The following is a 22,235-nucleotide window of genomic DNA, read 5'->3' on the forward strand; positions in this document are numbered from 1 at the left end:
TGAGTAATAAAACAGTGAATTAGTGGGTTTGTCAAATGTGTGTCATTCACAAAGTGAGATCAAATAAAGAGTAAAAAAAAAAAATAATGTTACTGTCAGGAATAGAAGCCAGACCGTCACACAGGAATTCCAAACTGCGTCAGGATCCACTGCAAGTACTATGACAGTTGCAGGAGGTGAGAAAACTTGGATTTCATGATTGAGCGGCTGCTCATAAGCCACACATCATGCCGGTAAATGCCAAACGACACCTTGCTCGACGATTGAACAGTGGAAGAATGTTGTGTGGAGTGATGAATCATGGTACACAATGTGATGATCCGATGGCCGGTTGCGGACATGGCGAATGCCCGCGAACATCATCTGCCGGCGTGTGTAGTGCCAACAGTAAAATTCAGAGGCAGTGGTGTTATGGTGTGGTCGTGTTTTTCATGGTGGTGTGGGGGGGTGAGGGGAGCGGGCGGGCTTGCACCCCTTGTTGTTTTGCATGGCACTATCACAGCACAGACCTACATTGATGTTTTAAGCACCTTCTTGCTTCCTACTGTTGAAGAGCAATTAAGGGATGGTGATTGAATCTTTCAACAAGATCGAGCACCTGTTCATAATGCACGCCCTGTGGCAGAGTGGTTACATTACAATAACATACCTGTAATGGACTGGCCTGCACAGTGTCTGACCTGCATCCTATAGAACACCTTTGGGATGTTTTGGAATGCCGACTTCATGCCAGGCCTCACCGACCGACATTGATACCTCTCCTCAGTGCAGTACTCCATGAAGAATGAGTTGCCATTCCCCATGGAACCTTCCAGCACCTGACTGAATGTATGCCTGCGAGAGTGGAAGCTGCCATCAAGGCTAAGGGTGGGCCAACACTGTATTGAATTCTGGCATTACCGATGGAAGGTGCCATGCCATGAATTTGTAAGTCATTTTCAGCCAGGGGTCCAGATATTTTTGATCACATAGTGTAAAAACAAGTGGCTGATTGCAACTTGCTCTGCTACACCTGCTTGAATACAACTAATGGAAGAAGAGAAAGTAACAGTTTTCATAGAAACTGCTAATGTAGCTAAAATTTTGGATGTATCTTTCTTCAGAGCTAACAGGTGCGCATACATCTGTGCACACCAGCGCACGCCCACACACACACACACACACACACACACACACACACACACACACACACACACACGTGCGCTTGCGCACACACCTCCATGGCTGCACTGCCCCTGCTGAGTATATTGTGCCATGCCAACAATGCAGCTGGAGTGGGTGAGGGGAGAAAGGAGGTGGGGAGGTAGGATTGGGGAAAGGTGTCTGCTGGCTCAGGGGAGAGGCACAATATGATCGTGGCACTGATGAGCTTGCTCTAGCTGCACGCATGAGAGGTTTTATGCAGTGCACAATGATGTGGAAGTTTAAGTTGGAAGGGGGAGGGAGAACAAAAGAAGAGAGACCCAGCAGAGAAGAGGCTTTGAGTGCAAGATGAACGAAGTTAGTGTCAGAGCTGTAGTGGAGGTTGACCAAGGTGAGGGGCCGGTGGAGATTGAAGCCAAGAGAATTACTAGATCGAAGGATCTGTTGTGAGGACAGTTTCCATCTACATGAGTGAGATAGGCTTGACTTCTCACCAAGTATCTTGTGAGTCACTTTTTGAAAGTCTTCCTCAACACTTTTGCACAAGTCATCGGACATGTAGTGACATTTAGCCATGTACTATATCATCCATCATATTGAGTTGTCTGGTGTGTGAAGGTCAAGTCTCAGTGGTGGCTATTTTGAAGGTGCTACAAGTGTCACTGAACCGAGCTGGATCTGTCGATCTCGAATTTTTCATCGGGGAACTGTGGTGCCTCTGAATAGCAAAGTGCACTGGAGTTCCCTCCTGCAGTAACTGCTGTTGATCCACTATTTCCTAGCCCTCGAGCTGACGTATTAACTGTGTTTGCACTGTGCCCCAGTAAGAATTTCTATTCCCATTACCTTAAAAAGATTCAAACAGGTATTGTAATGACTAATGACCAGATTATATGAATCATAAAAAACTTAAAATATGCATGCAAGTATGCATGAAAAATGCTTAAACATGCATGACAAAGTGTCGAAATATGCAAGAACAAATAATAAAAAACGTGGTGGTTATTGTGTGAATTATATCTTGAAGTCGAACCTGTCCATATCAATTACGAGGAAGATTGCTGGCCACACGAAAAATAGGTACATTTAGAATGCTGGCATCATTTTCTGAATACTTTCTGGTAGATGTTAGGAAGGGGGCATTTCTGGGATTATTTTGTAAAAATTTGCAAAATGGGGACGCATAACATGTTTCAAGAATTGTTCCTTCCTTGCTATTGTTGTCAGTAACAAGCGGATGTGATATGAGTGAGTCGTAGTGTAGCGAAACAGTCGATATGTAGAGGACCAACTTCGACATATATATCGCACGAAGAGGAACACGCTCAAAAACTCCATAATATTTTATTTAAAAAACAACATACAATGATGAATTTTTTTGAACAGCATTAACTTTTAATTAATACTATTCGACCAAAGCATCATTTACAATTTATTTTACATTTTTCTACTATTGTCGACATAAATGACCAAGTACTGTTCCAAATGTTCGGTAGTAAGGTTGTGTCTTCTATCACTGAAAACATTTTAAAAGCAGAAAAGGATTGTTCTACATCAACTGAGGTAACTGGGCAATATTTGAATTTGGGTGCTACATTGGCACTTATTGTTTCTGGTAAAAGTTCATCCATACCATCAATAAAATTATCAATTTGGCACAAGGATTCAACACCTGGGTTATTGTTTAAAATGTTTTAAAACTTTTCTTTAAGTTTTCTTGGGAATACCTCCAGCAATCAGGAGTTCACTAGAATAATTTTATTCATTAACTGAATAGATTCCTTCAATGCCAAACCTCAAATTTCAAGCTTTTTAGTACTTACAGGTATGGGAAAAATGAATACTAATCACAGCAATGTCTTTTTTTATACTGGAATCATTAAAAGCTTCCTTGTACTGACAAACTGCCAAAACCTCTGCACTATCGAAGTTTACTAACTCTCTAATGGCCTTGAACTTTTCATTGTAAAACAACGCAGCTTCGACCCACGTACCTCAACGAGTTACCACTGGTTCGGGAGGTAAAAGCTCGTTTGTTAGTTTTTCTTTGCAGGTCTTGATGTGATCAGGAGCCCTTAGAAACACTTTCGTTGTGAATGAAATCGGTTTATTTACATTCACAAACTTGGAATGTACTTCTTCAGGAAGGCAATATACACCATGAGCAAAGCATGCCATATGAATCAAATTGGGATAAAATACTTAGGGGGCTTTGATCATATAAGGAGCAGCATCTGAAATATACACAAACACCCTTTCATCTGCAGAAGATTCTGGAAATATTTTTCTAATACCCTCATTCACAAATCTGGCAATCTTAGAACGATTTACTTTTTCAAGTTCTTTGCAGGTTGTTAAATAGGAAAAAGAAGGCTCTTTTTTTAAAGCATGAACAATTAAATTTGCAATGTAACGGCCATAAGCATATGTAGTTTCACGAGCTGAAATCCAGATAATGCTGTCCTTGAGTTTATTGTGTATTTCTTCCAGAACATTTATGTAAATTGTCAGTATGTATTTTTTACGCAATGTTGATTCATCTGGTATATTTTGATCTAAGCAATATTTGTACAGGAAACCTTTGAGAATAGGGTTTATAAGTTTGTGAAGAGGAATATTGTTTGCAATGCATACTTCACATAGATCCATGTTAAACAGATTTTTTGGTTACCTTTGGACAAATCCCTGCTACTGCAGCTTACTGTCAGAAGCTGCTGTCATAGCCCTTTCTGCGATATGAAGACTTGTCTTGACAGGCTGGTCTATTTGAAATTTTATTTTGCACGAAACATTTTTCTCGCAAACTCGACAATATAAAACAGTACCCGTCACATGTAAATGTTCCAGGATGGTCAGCTATCCACGAAACGATGTTCCTTTTTAGGGCGGCATGGCACACAACACTTTACATACTACATGTCGTAAACACATTCAACAGTGTTCAAGTAAATCGAAAGCTAAACAAACAATGGACATGTGACTGAAAGCTTGCGAGGTTTAATTTAATTGTTGCCAATGTGTAAGGTAGGACATCGGAGGGCTATTAACAGGGGGTGTGGGCGCAGGAGCATTGACTCTTGTCTGCCTGTTCCTGTTCCTCTTCTGTAATGATTTCGCTGGGCAGTGACCTCTCAGTTAGCGATTGCACGCAGTTCTAGGTCGCGGTCAGTCTGAGACACATCAAAACTAGACCAAGCTAGAGACTGCTTGCCTAATTGTTAAAATATTGTAAACAGAGCAAAAATATGCATTGTCACTAGTTTTAGTTGAAATATGCAATAACTGGTGAAAATGAGCTGTATATGCAAATGCATATGCAACGTTGAAATGCATATAATCCGCCTGTAGTGACGACATTCTGCTCCATGGTGTAATGTGAGGTAGGTAACTTCTCGATTCTTGCATGTAATGGAGTTTTTCCTTAAACCAGAAAACTCTGTCAAAAAATAACACACTTGGGTGAGACACAGTATTTGGAAATTTTGCAAATAATGCACAGCAGACTGCAACTGTCTGCTTCACACAGTCATCCATTAATCATTTACAAACACCTGTCATTTCATTTTCAGATCTTTCTTAATGTTTTATGTGCAGTGTTGAATGTGGTACTTGGTGCTGTTTTGCAAATAGTTTCCGTTGGAAGCTGCTCAGTTGGTAGAGCACTGGCAGCCTATGTTTTCTCAAGTTTTATTATGTCCACGCCAGTGCCTCTGACACTGCTTGAAACAAAAGCTCTTTTCTCCCAATTAAACAGGGACACATTAGGAGGTGGGGCCTTGCTGAAGCAGTATCTAAACGCACTCTTGCAAATCGTATTCCTGTGGAATCAATCACGTCACTAAGAAATATTTAATAATATGTCGAATGCATATATAGAAAACAGTTAGCCTGTTTGTTGGCAGAACTTGTCACACTTTCCCCATACCCAACTTGCCTCTGCTGTGCCCAGAAGTTATTGCACCTGAAGTTGCCTCTTACCTCTGTCCATTCTGTGCACAATGCTTCAGTTGTTCGGAGCAAATGACTGTTTTGGCTGCCCATCTGTTTTGGCTGCTCTTCTAGTGCCATGTGCATCAGTACATTTTTTAGTGTGAAATTTATTTATTCTGCTTTGTCTGCTGTTGTCAGTTTTGAAATCAGATTGATCCTTAAGAGATTGGATGGAAGGTTTGAATTCACTATTTATTGTACATATGACCAGAACTTTCTAAGGTTTTCTGATAGATCCTTTACCAGAATCTGATTGTACAAATCCTTTTAGGGCCAATGCATAGCGGAACAACTGGTCTTATTCAGAACATACAGGAAATTCATCACCCCTCTACTTGCTCATGTAATTAATCCACCTGCAGTGATATTTCCTCAGTGCCCACCATTAAGCACACACAGCTGTGCTGACATCTGCGTTCTACAGATCCTTCCTTTTGTGGATCAGAGGCACACACTCTTCAACTAGTATTGTTTGGCAAAATGCAGATAGTCTCAGCAGTTCATCGTAACTGTGTTACTGTATCTCCATTGCTGTAGTTTCAACAGATATTGCTCAATACGTAAGATTGCTAAAGAGTGAAACTTGTATGAATGTCCGTGACACTCCTGAGTATTGGATATTTTAAATAACATTATGTATTTGAAAATCAATGATGAATCAGACTAATATTCACTGCTCTTTAACTATTATTCCACTTCAGACTATCTTCCTTTCAACATGAGCCTTCAACTGTTATCAAACCTCAGTTCAAAGATATGCTCTTCGTAATTAATTGGCTTAATGAAATCTGCAGTGAATTAGTGATGCAGGATATTCTTGCTGACAGTGAAGCAAAATGAATCTTTTTATACCAAGGATACTTTTGAAATAGTCTCAGAACACCAAAATATTTCATTTTAAATCACAATAATCATTACACTATTATATTTCTCTTCAGTGATATTGTATTAATTGGAAATGAATGGCTTTACATAACATGAAGTCATTGGGGCAGAAGGCAGAAAGAGACTAACTCAGTTTTTAATAAGAAGCATTTTTCTTTCAGTATCAGCAAATAATATCATATACAGATGATTAATTCGGGAAACAAGCACAGTGATGGCAATGTCTCCTTCCAGATGTGACTGTCAGTTGTATGTGTCAATGAATTCCAGCTTTCAGCATGCAGCATCCACGTGAGAAAATCTCTTCATCATTGTGATTTCTCACTCGTGCACCCAGCAGTGTACATCAATAACATTACGTACCATGTAGTGTAATGTGCTTTGAGGCAGGACATGCTGTAGTCTTGATAAATATCATTACAGTACCCCTTCTTACGGCCACACGAGTTGCCAGCAAGTGTTCACTAATGTTTCCCCATAGTTTATTTTGTTGTGATTGTCTATGAATCCAGTTTTGCAACATTTCAAAAGTGTTAGCATTATGCTGAAGGGGGCCTTCACCATCTTTTTTATCAACTTATTTTGTGAAAATTTTTCCTCGGATTTATTTAATGACGTATTTGAGCTTCATCCACAGTTCTTCTATTTTTATTGCATTTAAACTAAATGTTAATGTTTGTCCATTATTTCAATAAAAACAAATACTCTCATTGCTTTCTTGACAAACTTCTTGCATTCGCTGACACTCGTTGCTGTAATATAATGCTTCTCACTAATCCCTGAGCATTTTATGACATTCACTAATAGATCAGGTCTTCTAGTTGGGAAGTCTAAAATGTTTCACTCACAGGTGGATTGTTGTTCTAGTTGCTCGAGGCAGCCATTTGATGATAGGTTGGATTCTTTGCCAGATTGTTTTTTCCTACCGCCTGTAATGTCTACAGAGATTTAAAAGACACTATGGTCATATTGTTAGAAGATGGAGACGGGTAAAGTATTGGAATATTTGACTAATGTTTCCCCATGTAAATTCCACACTGTGTTGTAATTTTCATGTTTTTCTACTTAGCTCACAACAGACTCTCTTTCCATTGTATTATGTTAGGACAACTTCTCGCTTTAAGAGCTAGCAAGGAACCATTTTTACAGTCCACATCTACGTCTGCATCTATACCCTGCAAACCACTGTGAAGTACATGGTGGAACGTACATTCCATTGTACCAGTTATTAGGGCTTCTTTCTGTTCCATTCACGTATGGAGCATGGCAAAAATGATTGTCTGAATGCCTCTGAACAATTTCAGTTTACTATCTTGATTTGATATAAGATCATTTTTAACGTTGTGTTTATCAGATGATGATTTTTTTCCTGTAATGAGCTTGGAGTTTCACCTAGCCAGAAACATCAATGACCATTTCAGACTTACCTGTGTGGCTATTTCTCGTTTGTGGTAAACATCACACTATGTATGTAACCTCCACCCTACATCACATGTCAGCTAATCAACAGCCACATAGAAATGTCCATAATCTGCAGTTTGGGCACTCCATTCAGCTCTGCGCCAGAGAACTCCAACCAGTCTTTGGTTGTGTGCTACAAATCAAGTACCATGCGATGCTTCCCAAGTTGGGTAACTGTTGTCAGCAGTCACCCTCCCCTCGCCCCTTCCCCCAGTGTCTGGGAAGACAGAGAATTGCTTGAGCTGCCTATGCACCCCTTCCAACCCAGAAAACAGTTACTCGCAAGATATGCATCTAGTACACTTCAGATCCATTCCCCTCCTGTGTTGCTACTTCCACAGGAGAGGCCTGTAACTAGCAGCCAGTTCTTTCACCTCTACTGGTGGCCAGACAGTCACAGGTCATCAGTCAAAGGGAAAAGTGCTGCAACAATGGGGAACTGTCCTGACAGTGGTCACACAGAGGCAGTTGACATTTAGCAGTTACTGGAAATGACGAACAACAGCTTACCTGAAAGATGAAATGCGCAATTAGAGACAAATAGTTCAAAAGTAGATGTCTCTCTGCTCAGGATCTTATACTGTCATTGATGTACCAGTTGCCATTGGAAATACTTGTTTGTTTGTCCTCATTCCGATTTCTGCTGCTTCTGTTAATACTTTTGGGCGGACGTCTGACAGAGTTTCTCCGACAGGTCGTAACATGTTTCTTTCTCTCCAGTCAGTACTCTTGACTGTGACAGGACATTAAACTTTGACTGAACACTGTTCTGCTGTTGTGCCAAAGTTATCACCTTTCTTCAGACGCCTCATCATGACCGCTATGAGCGCGAGGCCTGTGCAGTGTGAAAGAGTGGGAGGGTTTGACATGTAATAGTGGTGGTGGTGGTGGTGGTGGTGGTGGTGGTGGTGAGAATGCTCGAACATTCCTCTTATGCAAGTTGCACATGAAGGATGGGTGTGATGCTAGAAGAAATAAGAGAAATTCCTGAAAAAGAGAGACTGAAGGGTGAGAGAAAATGCATATGACACAAGAGAATAATAATTTAATGATAGACGAGTGGAATTGCAGAAAAGTAATTACAAAATTGAACAATGAACAGTACAGACAGGAAGAGAATACAAGGTGTGAAAATTTGTTGCTAGAGGAGGAGGTTGAAGATTAGATGGGTGGTTTGGATATTTTATAATGAAGAGGTACTGAATGCAAGTGGGGCTGAAGGAAATTTATGGTACAACTTGACTAAAAGAAAGGATCAGTTATTGAGACACTTCCTGGAGTACCAAGAGAGGCAAAGGTATAGGCTTTGTGGGTTCTGTACTGGGTGGTGACTCAGAGAGGCTTGAGGAATATAATAATTGTTGTGTGTCATGTGAAGCACAATTAGCCACAGCTGTAGCACCCTGCGGATGTGCCAACAAGAGTAGTTGTTATATGCATACAGGCTTGAGTTTAGTTTTTATTTTATGTGGACCTGTGAGGAAGTGAATTGTATCTGTATCTTACTATGTTGGCTGGTGCATACTAACTTATTGCAAGTTTTTGCATACATTTTAGTGCACTTGCAGTGTGAGAACTGACTTCGGAGCATAGTAAAAACAAGTAGTAGTGTAGCAGCAGAACTTAACTTGCAACCAGTGACTACTTTGGTTGGTGATGTATTACTTGTAATGAAAGCGAAAACTGATTAAAGATGGGTGGGGACTGTGCCTGTAGTATGGACGCAGTGGGTATTCGCCACTTTCTGTGAACAGCTGGAAACTGTATTGGCTACAGTACACAGGCTCCAGGCTGCTGCCCTTGCCTGCAGTGGTGTAGGGGCAGCTGAGATGAATGCTTTGACACTACAGGAGTCTATAGTGTTGCCGAGATCATCCATTCTGGTCAACACTCACCTGACAACAAATGACGAACAGCAGCAGGGTTGTGAAAATCAGGGTGGGAGGCAAAACCGGATATTGGCAGCATGGTTGCCACTTGAGGTATTGCCCACTGCTGAAAGGACATCTACATGTATGTCTGAGCCAACACAGGATGCCATATCTGTTAGGTCTGGGGCTGAGCTTTGTGAAAGGTTCAAACAAGCCCAGAAGGTTTGATTGCTTGGAATAGGGAGCTCCAACGTTATGTGGGTGACAGAGCCCCTTAAGGAAATAGCGGACAGATCTAGAAAGAAAGCCAGTGCCCACTCGGTTTGTTTTCAGGGAAGGGTCATGTCATAGATGTGGAGGAGATTCTGTTTGGGTGCACCTGGCTGTAAATCATGGTACATGTCAGCACAAATGATGCCTGTCGCCTGAGTTTGTAGGCTATCCTGGTTCCTGCAAGCATATGGCTGCTGTGGCGAAGTATCAGAAGCAAGTTGGAAGCAGAGGTAGTGTTTTTCATTCCCTGAATCAGTGACAGTACTGTGGTTTGGAGTCAAGTGGAAGGCTTAAACCAATTCTGAGATGATCCTGGATGCAGATTTCTCGGCCTCTGCTATTGGGTGGAGAATTTTAGGAACATCTTTAATAGATCAGATGTGTGCCAGAAGCAGGAAGTGGCTGCAGAAGTGTTCACATGTGAATTTCAAGATATGTTATGACTGCAGACAAGGAATAATACTGTTCCCAATAATTCCAGAAAGTAACATACATCATGGCAGATCAGTGAAAGAAAATGGTGTTATAGTACTTACAAGTATCTATGGAAAGGTTCCTGAACTAATGTACTTGTAAACGGCTACAAATGCTCGCATGGTACTAGGGACAGAAAGCTGACTGAAACCAGAAGTTTATAGCAGTGAAGTTCTTAATTCAGATAGGAATCCAAAATTGCGTATTGTATATTGCAAAAATAGATTGAACACCAGTGGTCTAGGTGTGTATATGGCTGTAAAAAATACAGTAATATCTAGTGAGGTTAGTACAGATTTGCAATGTGAAATAATTTGGACCAAGATTAGAGTTAAAGGTGGGTGAAACAATTATTGGGTGCTTGTTATAGACCCTCTGCCTCAGGAACAGTAGTGCTAAAACATTTGAGAGGAAACTTTGAGAATATTTTGCGTAGATTTCCGGTCATGCTATCGTATTAGGTGAAGATTTCAGCTTCATAGCTATAAACTGGGAGACTCAAGTTATTAAGACATGTAATATGGAATAGGAATCGTGAAATTGTTCAAAATGCCTTATCCAAAAGTTACCTTCAGGAGCTAATCAGAGAATTACCATGTCAAAATGACATACTAGAGCTTCCAGTATCCAACAAGTGTGAACTTTCTGACTCTGTTAGTACAGAATAGGGAATCAATGATCATAATGCAATTACAGCACACTGAACACAGCTGTGAATAAGAATGAAAAGAAGGTAGGAAGATAGTTCTTGCTGAGCAAGAGTGACAGGAACCAGATTTCATATTACTTGAGCATTCAAGATGAATTTCATCTCCAGCACTCATAATACTAAGTATAGAGTACTGTACAAAACACATTAGACAGGCATGTTCCAAACAGCATTATAAGGGATGGGAAGACCCACTGTGGTTTAACAGCCGTGTTAGTAACTGCTACGAAACAGTCATTCCATGTCAAGTCACCCAGGCCTTGACACCAACCATGTCAGATTTTGATGAAACTTGGTACAATTACTTCTTTTATCATCCTGAAAGCACTTGTAAAATTTTTTTGCTCTATCTCTTATAGTTTTTTTTATAAATTTTTAAAGTTTTTAGATTTGGCGTTGTTTCAGCAGCCGGAAATTGTAACTTAAACGTGTCCTCACAACTAAAAAAATTTGTATATTAAAGAATACTCAAGATATCAGTATGAAATTTTGGAATAAGTTTGTGTATTATATCTAAATGTTAAAAAAATTACCATAAAGATATATTAAATTCTTCCAAATGAAAAAAAATTTACAAGTTTTTTATTTTTAGCTAACGGATGTTTAGTTTTACAAAAACTGCAATATCTAGAGTCTCAGACCTGATTGAAAGCTCAAATTTGTTTTAAAATACTCTTAATTGTATAGGCTATTAGATAAAAGAAAAATTATGTTGGCTTTTTAACCTGTTTAATAGTTATCTAATTTTTAAAATAATATTAATTATATTTTAAAAATAAAAAATACCAAGTGACTTAGACACCGAAAATAAGTTTTTGTCTTCTTGGAGTAACAATGTACACTTGGATTTTGTTTTGTTACTCCTGTGTTTTGAAGTAAAAAATTATTACAGTGTTAAATAGCGCTTGGATAGTATTTTATTAAGTTTATTCGAACTCTCAGTAAGTACTGTTGCTTAGTTTACAGAGATTCTTTTCCAATATCCTATAAAAGTAACCAGAACAGTAATCAGACCAAAAGTGAAATCAGTATGTCAGATATTCAAACCTGTAGTGTAGGGTTATTTAAAAAATCTGACTGTTTCCAAGCAACCTACACACCTTCAAAAAAGTTACAACTGGTATCAGAATTGAGTGAGGAAGAAAAAGATTTGATCCACTTACGATCTGGAATTAATCTGTGTGACTTTAAGAATATATGTTCACACCACAGCTACTACTTTTTAAATGTTTTTGAAAAGTATCAAACAACATGTGTAGACCCACTAAAAAAACACAAAAAGCCCATCAAAAAATCGTTGAGAAGTGTAGGCTTGGATCTTTCTAAACAATTACTGACAAAAAAATATTAGCATAAAACCTGGACAAAAGCTTTGCTCAACATGCCGTAACTTTTGTGGGGAAAAATTAAGAGTTGAAGTCAATGAAAGTGAAACAGATGATGAAGTCATGGTTGAATTAGAATCATTGGAATCCAGAAATAAATCCCTCATACAAACAAACATTGCTCTTGATTATTTAGGTTTAACACCGATAAAGCTTCATGGCTTGTCAGAACAAAGTAAAGGGTCTTATTTTAAAAGGAAGGTTAGCAGTATTGAAAAGACTCCAAAAAAGGCGGTTTTAAAAGCATTAAAATATGATGCACCAAGTTCTGATGATGACGAAGAAGATAAAAGTGTGGTTGAGAAAGCAAGTAAAAAATTATTACAGTGTTAAATAGCACTTGGATAGTATTTTATTAAGTTTATTCGAACTCTCAGTAAGTACTGTTGCTTAGTTTACAGAGATTCTTTTCCAATATCCTATAAAAGTAACCAGAACAGTAATCAGACCAAAAGTGAAATCAGTATGTCAGATATTCAAACCTGTAGTGTAGGGTTATTTAAAAAATCTGACTGTTTCCAAACAACCTACACACCTTCAAAAAAGTTGCAACCGGTATCAGAATTGAGTGAGGAAGAAAAAGATTTGATCCACTTACGATCTGGAATTAATCTGTGTGAATTTAAGAATATATGTTCACACCACAGCTACTACTTTTTAAATGTTTTTGAAAAGTATCAAACAACATGTGTAGACCCATTAAAAAAAACACAAAGAGCCCATCAAAAAATCGTTGAGAAGTGTAGGCTTGGATCTTTCTAAACAATTACTGACAAAAAAATATTAGCATAAAACCTGGACAAAAGCTTTGCTCAACATGCCGTAACTTTTGTGAGGAAAAATTAAGAGTTGAAGTCAATGAAAGGGAAACGGATGATGAAGTCATGGTTGAATTAGAATCATTGGAATCCAGAAATGAATCCCTCATACAAACAAACATTGCTCTTGATTATTTAGGTTTAACACCGATAAAGCTTCATGGCTTGTCAGAACAAAGTAAAGAGTCTTATTTTAAAAGGAAGGTTAGCAGTATTGAAAAGACTGCAAAAAAGGCGGTTTCAAAAGCATTAAAATATGATGCACCAAGTTCTGATGATGACGAAGAAGATAGAAGTGTGGTTGAGAAAGCAAAGGATTTTGATCTAATGATTTCTCTTATGAAAGAGAAGATTTCATCTGTTGGGAGGTCTAGAAAAATCCAGATTCTGACCTTGGCTCCAGATTCTTGGACTCGAAATAAAGTGATGAAAGAATTTAATGTAAGTGAGTACATGGTGCGACAAGCTAGAAAGCTAAAATCTGAAAAGGGTATTTTGGAAACTCCTGGTCCAAAAAAAGGTTAAACTCTTTCTGAAAATACAGTAAGACTTGTAACAGATTTTTATGAAAAGGATGAAAGTTCCAGAGTGCTACCTGGAACAAAAGACAAAGTAAGTGTTCAAAAAAATGTGTACATGCAAAAAAAGACTCATTTTGTGTAACTTGAGAGAACTCTATTATTCTTTCAAATGGGAGAATCCCGAGGTAGAAGTAGGATTTTCAAAATTTTGTTTCTTGAGACCTAAATGGTGTATCCTTGCTGGTGCTGCAGGCACACACACTGTATGTGTATGCAGTATCCACCAGAATGTTAAACTATTACTGGATGCTGTGAAAATTGAAGAATCTTATAAAGACCTAATTAAGATGCTTGTGTGCAACACGGAAAACCAAAACTGCATGCTACATCATTGCGACAGCTGTCCTGCAAATACTGCGCTAACTGAGTACTTAACTGAAAAACTAAGTGAAGATTATGATTTAGAAGAAGAAATTGTAATTAGTCAGTGGGTTAACACAGACAGGGCAGAAATGATCAAACAGTCTATCAGTGTTCAAGACTACGTTTCTTTATTGGTTAGGTCATTGGAAAAGCTCACCCCGCACTCGTTTATAGCAAAATCCCAATCAGCAGCCTTTAAAAGATTGAAAGAAGACCCACCACCCAAAACAGCAATTATTGTGATGGATTTCAGTGAAAATTATTCCTTTCTTATACAAAATGAGATCCAAAGTTACCACTGGAATAGAGGTGGTTGTACTCTACACCCAGTTGGAGTTTTTCTAAGAAATGAGGAAAACAATGTTTTTGTTTCCAACCACTGTTTTATTAGTGATGGCCAAGAACATGACACTGGTTTTGTTAACTTGGTACAAAAAGAAATTACAAAGTGGCTGTCATTACATCATACTGACATTGACTCAGTTCACTACTTTACAGATGGTTGTGCTGGGCAGTACAAAAATAGAAACAGTTTTAAAAATTTGACTGAACACTTGAGAGACTTTAATTTGAAGGCCCAACACTCTTTTTTTGCAACAAGTCATGGGAAGTCAATTTGTGATGGCCTAGGAGGAACTATTAAAAGAATTTTAAGGAAAGCCAGTCTACAGCTTTCAGACAAAGAACAAATAATGACAGCAATCGATGTGTATAAGTTTTGTGAAAAAAATATTGAAAACATTCATTTTCACTTTATTGACAAAAAAGAAGCTGATTTGCTACGGTTAAAACTAGAAAAACGTTTTTCAGCAACCCGAACCATTCCTGGAACAAGAAGTTTTCATAACTTCAAACCACTTCCAACAAACAACCTTGAAATTAGAGGGACTACAGATAGTGTAAAACCCTCCTTAGTCTTTTCTTTCCATTCTTCTTCTGATTGGGTTCGTGATGAACCATCCATAAATAGCTGTGTGGCTGCAAATTATGATGGTAACTGGTACTTTGGACTGGTAAAAACAATATTCAATGATGAAGAAGATGCAGAAATTCTATTTCTACATCCTTGAGGACCCGCTGCATCATTTTATTGGCCTGAAAGAGAAAATTCCTGCATAGTGCCTTTGGAGCACATAGTCTGTGTAGTAGACGCACCTCAATCAAGTGGCACTGGAAGAATGTATTACTTCAAAAAAAGACTGTATCAAAAGAACTGAAAGCTCTTGAATGAAGTGGAAAAACAGTTTGAATCAACATTAATGTTTATTAAAAAGACAAAATTACTCAAAAAATCCAATGTTTCAAGCAATCAGTTGGGTTATACATAAGTGTCGTAAGTAAACTATCTTTGTACATAATTCTAATGTAATCTACTATAATTAATAAGCATGTTAAAAAGCCATCATTATTTTTGTTTTATCAAGTAGCCTATATGTTTAAGAGTAAATTAAAACAAATTTGAGCATTCTATCAGGTCTGAGACTCTAGATATTGCAATTCTTATAAAACAAAACATCCGTTAAAAAAAAAAATAAAAAAAATACATATGTATATTTTTTTCATAGAAAATATTAATATATTTTAATAGAATCATTTTTATCTTCAAATATGTATAATAAATAAACTTGCTGCAAAAATTCATGATGTTATCTAAAAGAGTTTTTAAGATAAGCAAATTTAAAGTTTTGAATACAAATTAAATTGACCATTTCCGAAGGTTCAGAAAACGCAAAACATAAAAACTTTAAAAATTTATAAAAAAAAACTGTAAGAGATACAGCAAAAAAAATTGCAGGTGTTGTCAGGATGGTATTGGAACCATTTGAGCCAAATTTCATGAAAATCTAAGGAGGTGGGTGTAAAATTTATTTTTTATTGGGTGATTTGATATGGAATGACCCGAAAGCAACTGAATGAAGCCACAGTTATTGTAAGGAGAGCCATGTGTGAAGTGTTTAACGAATTTGAAAGTAAAGTTCTACCTGGCAACTTGATAGAAAAACCTGAAATTTTGGTCTTATATTAGATCAGTCATTGGACTGAAGTCATCTGTCGACACACACTGCGACCGTAATGGCATCAGAATGGAGGACAAAAGAGAGAAGGCCAAAATACTACCCTTTTTTCCCCAAAACTGTTTTACTGAGGAATTTTACACTGCAGTTTCTCCTTTAAATCATCACACAAAAGACATATGACAAAATAGGTGATTGGCCTTTTTATACTTGTTATTGATTTAAAAACACTTTCTGATGGTGATTTTAAGGCAGTCTTGAATTATTTTTAGCACCTTTAGTTGTCATCTCATGAATTGCAGGTGTAATTTATTGCCAAATGTGTTCAAAGAAATGCAGTAAAGCTATTAAGGCTGGTGATTTTCCCATACTATCTTCAATGTTAGTTTTTGCTGTTGGATATACATTTTATTTTACAGTATTGGACATTTTGTGGTATTAAAGCATACACATGTTGAATGTTGCAGAGTACAACCCAGATGCTCCTAGTATGGAACCCAGAATAATGTGGGGCAGGCAACAGTTTCGCAGTGGACCCCTAGGTAAGATATCTTCTTGTTATATCTGTGCTTTAGCACATGTTACACTTTGCACATTGATTAGTTTCTAGAAGAGCTTAGTTGTTGTTTCAGGAAAATGAAAAATGTTTCTTGCGAGAAGTGATGGAGTAATGAATAAGTTTTATTTCGAATTGGGTTGTTTTGAAAATCAGCCTCATGCAAACACAATTTGTTTATTTTTATATTTATCCAGACATGTTTTGACACCTGTGTGTTATCTTCTGTGGGTCAAATTTTTATTTCTGGTAAGTACAATATGAAATTTATAATAATTAAATTGTTTTAGGCCTAAGAATTACAATATGTGCAATTTACTTTGCGTAGACGCTCACCTTAAAATTACATCGCTAAATCAACTGCTTTATTATGCACCTGAAAAATCGTGTGCATAGTAATGCAGTTCATTTAGCGATGTAATTTTAAGGTGAGCGTCTACACAAAGCAAATTGCACATATTGTAATTTGTAGGCTGGCAACATTTAAATTATTATAAATTTCATATTGTACTTACCAGAAATAAAAATTTGACCCACATAAGATGACACACAGGTGTCAAAACATGTCTGGATAAATATAAAAATAAACAAATTGTGTTTGCATGAGGCTGATTTTCGAAACAACCCAATTTTAAATCGCAAACATGGCAGACATCAAGAGGAGCTTCAAACCTCAGTAAAAAAAGAAGTTTTATTTCCCATAAGCATTTGTGTGTGACCGGAGTCGAATCAGTAGTTTCCTATTGCAACTTTCAAGGAATACCACTAAGTGAGACACCACTCCTTGTGATTTCTACATCTACAGTAAGTGGAATTCATCAGCTGTGTATGTAACAACCATCGATAACAAAAATCAGAGGAATGAGATCTTTCAAACTGGTATGTGACTCAGCCACATGACATTTATTCATATCTTTAAAGTCATACACACAATCTGCTCTGCCTTGAACTTATATGTACCTTGTGAACAGTCTATGTATGGTGTGCTGTTTTGGAGAGATGAACATTAGCAATGATATTGAATGGTGAGCGAGATTGTATCTTGGGAAAGTGGAGAAAAGTAAAGCAAACTCTAGATGATGATGATGATGACCAATAAAAAAGACAAAATGGGGCAGACAGCAAAAATTCGGGCTGGGACTAACATTGTGAGCACAGAGAACTAAGAAAATCCCGAACCTCTTGCAGTGGAGTGGACTGTTGTCTTGTGGAGAGCAACCAACTAAGGGAAGATGATTGGAATTTTGGGAGTACTACTCATATTATGAGACAGAAAGAAATATCAGTATCCAGCATCACCACCTTGCTCCTGACATTTATTTCCATATCTTCTCTACACATAATTAATAGTACATCTTCACAGTTTACAAAAATTTGAACTTCCGACCTCTTTCACTAAAATTTTGTCACCATACTATGTACTGTGCTCTTTGTCCAGAACAGCCACGATCTCACTTTTTTAAACTTAAAGGCACACTTGAAGATGACTAGTAGTGTTCAGATGGATCATATTCTATACAACTTATTATCCCATTGTTGTGACTGTCAGTAGAGGATCCTAAAATGGATGCAAGCATCTGGCTTAAGAACACAGTTCGAGCCAGTACATTTTTTTTTCCATTTGTGTGTAACATCATTCACATTGACCAAAAGTTTTTAGTTTTGGAAAATATCACAACACAAAACAATTTATATGAAATATTTTGATGGCCCATCTGACTGACAACTGCAGTACGGACGATTTGAAGTAGCTCTACAGTACATCTCTGTGTTGTCATTCCTAGCCGTGGCCTGTTGGCTGCTTCTTCTCTCCTTGCTCTTCCACTCCATCCCAGCCCCAGCTCTCTCTCTCTCTCTCTCTCTCTCTCTCTCTCTCTCTCTCTCACACACACACACACACACACACACCTTTACCCTCTTTCACAACAGTCTTTTTCTATCTCTCTACCTGTCATCTCCTTTTTACACACATTCTGTGGGACTGTGTGTACCACAGGTGTTTGGTCTCAGAATGATCCACTACACAATCTAAGAATGCCACTAAAAGTATGTGACAGTGATTAATTTGCATAGTATAAACAAACAAGCATCGTACGACATGGGGAGTTGGTTGGTTGGTTGTGTGTTCCATTGATCAATCCCAGGTACGGTAGCTGTTATGATGTGGAACGTGTCAAGTGCACAAGAAATGCACATATGAAACAAAATTTTATATATATATATATATATATATATATATATATATATATATATATATATATATATATATATATAACAGAGGGAAACATTCCACGTGGAAAAATATATCTAAAAAGAAAGATGATGAGACTTACCAAACAAAAGCGCTGGCAGGTCGATAGACACACAAACAAACACAAATATACACACAAAATTCAAGCTTTCGCAACAAACTGTTGCCTCATCAGGAAAGAGGGGAAGGAGAGGGAAAGACGAAAGGATGTGGGTTTTAAGGGAGAGGATAAGGAGTCATTCCAATCCCGGGAGCGGAAAGACTTACCTTAGGGGGAAAAAAGGACAGGTATACACTCGCACACACACCCATATCAATCCACACATACAGACACAAGCAGACATATTTAAAGACAAAGAGTTTGGGCAGAGATGTCAGTCGAGGTGGAAGAGTAGAGGCAAAGAAGTTGTTGAAAGACAGGTGAGGTATGAGTGGCGGCAACTTGAAATTAGCGGAGATTGAGGCCTGGCGGATAACGAGAAGAGAGGATATACTGAAGGGCAAGTTCCCATCTCCGGAGTTCGGATAGGTTGGTGTTGGTGGGAAGTATCCAGATAACCCGGACGGTGTAACACTGTGCCAAGATGTGCTGGCCGTGCACCAAGGCATGTTTAGCCACAGGGTGATCCTCATTACCAACAAACACTGTCTGCCTGTGTCCATTCATGCGAATGGACAGTTTGTTGCTGGTCATTCCCACATAGAAAGCTTCACAGTGTAGGCAGGTCAGTTGGTAAATCACATGGGTGCTTTCACACGTGGCTCTGCCTTTGATCGTGTACACCTTCCGGGTTACAGGACTGGAGTAGGTGGTGGTGGGAGGGTGCATGGGACAGGTTTTGCACCGGGGGCGGTTACAAGGATAGGAGCCAGAGGGTAGGGAAGGTGGTTTGGGGATTTCATAGGGATGAACTAACAGGTTACGAAGGTTAGGTGGACGGCGGAAATCCTCCCCACTCCACCTGTTAGTTCATCCCTATGAAATCCCCAAACCACCTTCCCTACCCTCTGGCTCCTATCCTTGTAACCGCCCCCGGTGCAAAACCTGTCCCATGCACCCTCCCACCACCACCTACTCCAGTCCTGTAACCCGGAAGGTGTACACGATCAAAGGCAGAGCCACGTGTGAAAGCACCCACGTGATTTACCAACTGACCTGCCTACACTGTGATGCATTCTATGTGGGAATGACCAGCAACAAACTGTCCATTCGCATGAATGGACACAGGCAGACAGTGTTTGTTGGTAATGAGGATCACCCTGTGGCTAAACATGCCTTGGTGCACGGCCAGCACATCTTGGCACAGTGTTACACCGTCCGGGTTATCTGGATACTTCCCACCAACACCAACCTATCCGAACTCCGGAGATGGGAACTTGCCCTTCAGTATATCCTCTCTTCTCATTATCCGCCAGGCCTCAATCTCCGCTAATTTCAAGTTGCCGCCACTCATACCTCACCTGTCATTCAACATCATCTTTGCCTCTCCACTTCCGCCTCGACTGACATCTCTGCCCAAACTCTTTGTCTTTAAATATGTCTGCTTGTGTCTGTATATGTGTGGATGGATATGTGTGTGTGTGTGTGTGTGTGTGTGTGTGTGTGTGTGTGTGTGTGAGTGTATACCTGTCCTTTCTTCCCCATAAGGTAAGTCTTTCCGCTCCCGGGATTGGAATGACTCCTTATCCTCTCCCTTAAAACCCACTTCCTTTCGTCTTTCCCTCTCCTTCCCTCTTTCCTGATGAGGCAACAGTTTGTTGCGAAAGCTTGAATTTTGTGTGTGTGTTTGTGTTCGTTTGTGTGTCTGTCGACCTGCCAGCACTTTCATTTGGTAAGTCACATCATCTTTGTTTTTAGATATATTTTTCCTACGTGGAATGTTTCCCTCTATTATAACCATATCATTATATATATATATATATAACAGAGGGAAACATTCCACGTGGAAAAAATATATCTAAAAAGAAAGATGATGAGACTTACCAAACAAAAGCGCTGGCAGGTCGATAGACACACAAACAAACACAAATATACACACAAAATTCAAGCTTTCCCGATGAGGCAACAGTTTGTTGCGAAAGCTTGAATTTTGTGTGTATATTTGTGTTTGTTTGTGTGTCTATCGACCTGCCAGCGCTTTTGTTTGGTAAGTCTCATCATCTTTCTTTTTATATATATATATATATATATATATATATATATATATATATATATATATATATATTACAGAGTTAAAGATTAATATTTCTATTATTTACTCCATTCCTTAAATGGCACAAAATGCATGTACTATATTTATATATTTATATCCAAGAATTCATCTATGGTATAGAAGGAGTTGTCAAGGAGATATGATTTCAATTTATTTTTGAAGCTATTACTGCTGTCTGTCAGACACCTTATTTCATCTGGTAATTTGTTTAAGATTTTTATAGCAGTATATTTTACCCCTTTCTGTGCCAAAGATAGGTTGAGCAAAGGATATTTTTATTTATTTATTTATTTATTTATTTATTGTTCTGTGGGTCCAAATTAAGGATAAGTCTCCATGGTCATGGAACGAGTCAATACATGAAATTATAACACGATAGTAGAAACAGATAAAATGAAATATAAGAAACATATTCAGGCGACAAGTCCGTAAGTTTAAATAAAGATATAGTGTAAGTCTTTCTTTTTTCTGGTATTATAATCATGAATGTCAATGTTGTTGAGAACAAATTTCATTAGCGAGTAGATGTATTGTGAGGCTGTTGTAAGAATTCCCAATCTTTTAAAAAGATGCCTACAAGATGTGCGACTATGAACCCCACACATTATTCTAACCACTTTCTTTTGAGCAGTGAATATTTTTTGTCTAAATGTTGAGTTACCCCAAAATATTATTCCGTATGACATCAGAGAGCGAAAGTATGCAAAGTATGTTAGCTTACTAATTTTTGTATCCTCAAAATTGGCAATTATTCTGATCGCAGAAGTTACTGAACCTAGTTGTTGTAGGAGATCCAAAATATCAATTTTCCAATTAAGATTCTCATCTATATGTACACCCAAAAACTTAGTATGCTTTACCCTGTCTACTGACTTCTGTTGATGTGTTATATTTATTGAAGGAACTGTACTTTTTCCAGCAGAAAATTGGATGTACTGTGTTTTTTTCCAAGTTTAGAGCAAGCCCACATGCAGAAAACCAATTAATGACTTTTCCAAAGAACTTTTTTGTATCATTTTCAATTTGACTTTCTTTTACTGGATTAGTAATGATGCTTGTATCATCAGCAATGTCAGTTCAGCTTCCTGTTTCAGATAAGAAGGGAGGTCGTTCACATATATCAAGAACAGAAGGGGACCCATGATTGAACTTTGTGGAACACCTAATGTTATTTCACCCAGTTAGATGAAGTGGCAAACTTATTTAAATCACTTGACCCATATAAGGAAATTTTTTGCTTTCTGTTC

At 38.2% G+C, this 22,235-nt stretch overlaps 1 protein-coding gene across 4 annotated transcripts in view; it reads left to right on the forward strand.

The window, feature by feature from the left end:
- The window catches only part of LOC126202941 (zinc finger protein swm), a 250,253-nt gene that overhangs the window by 101,121 nt on the left and 126,897 nt on the right, over positions 1-22,235 (forward strand). For all 4 annotated transcript variants that reach the window (XM_049937040.1, XM_049937041.1, XM_049937042.1 and 1 more), the window contains exon 8: positions 16,436-16,510. In XM_049937040.1, coding sequence (XP_049792997.1) covers positions 16,436-16,510 — 75 coding nt within the window. The remainder of the gene's footprint in view (positions 1-16,435; positions 16,511-22,235) is intronic.

This window comes from Schistocerca nitens, chromosome 9 (genome assembly GCF_023898315.1).
Source record: "Schistocerca nitens isolate TAMUIC-IGC-003100 chromosome 9, iqSchNite1.1, whole genome shotgun sequence".
NCBI classification, from domain to species: Eukaryota; Metazoa; Arthropoda; class Insecta; order Orthoptera; family Acrididae; genus Schistocerca; species Schistocerca nitens.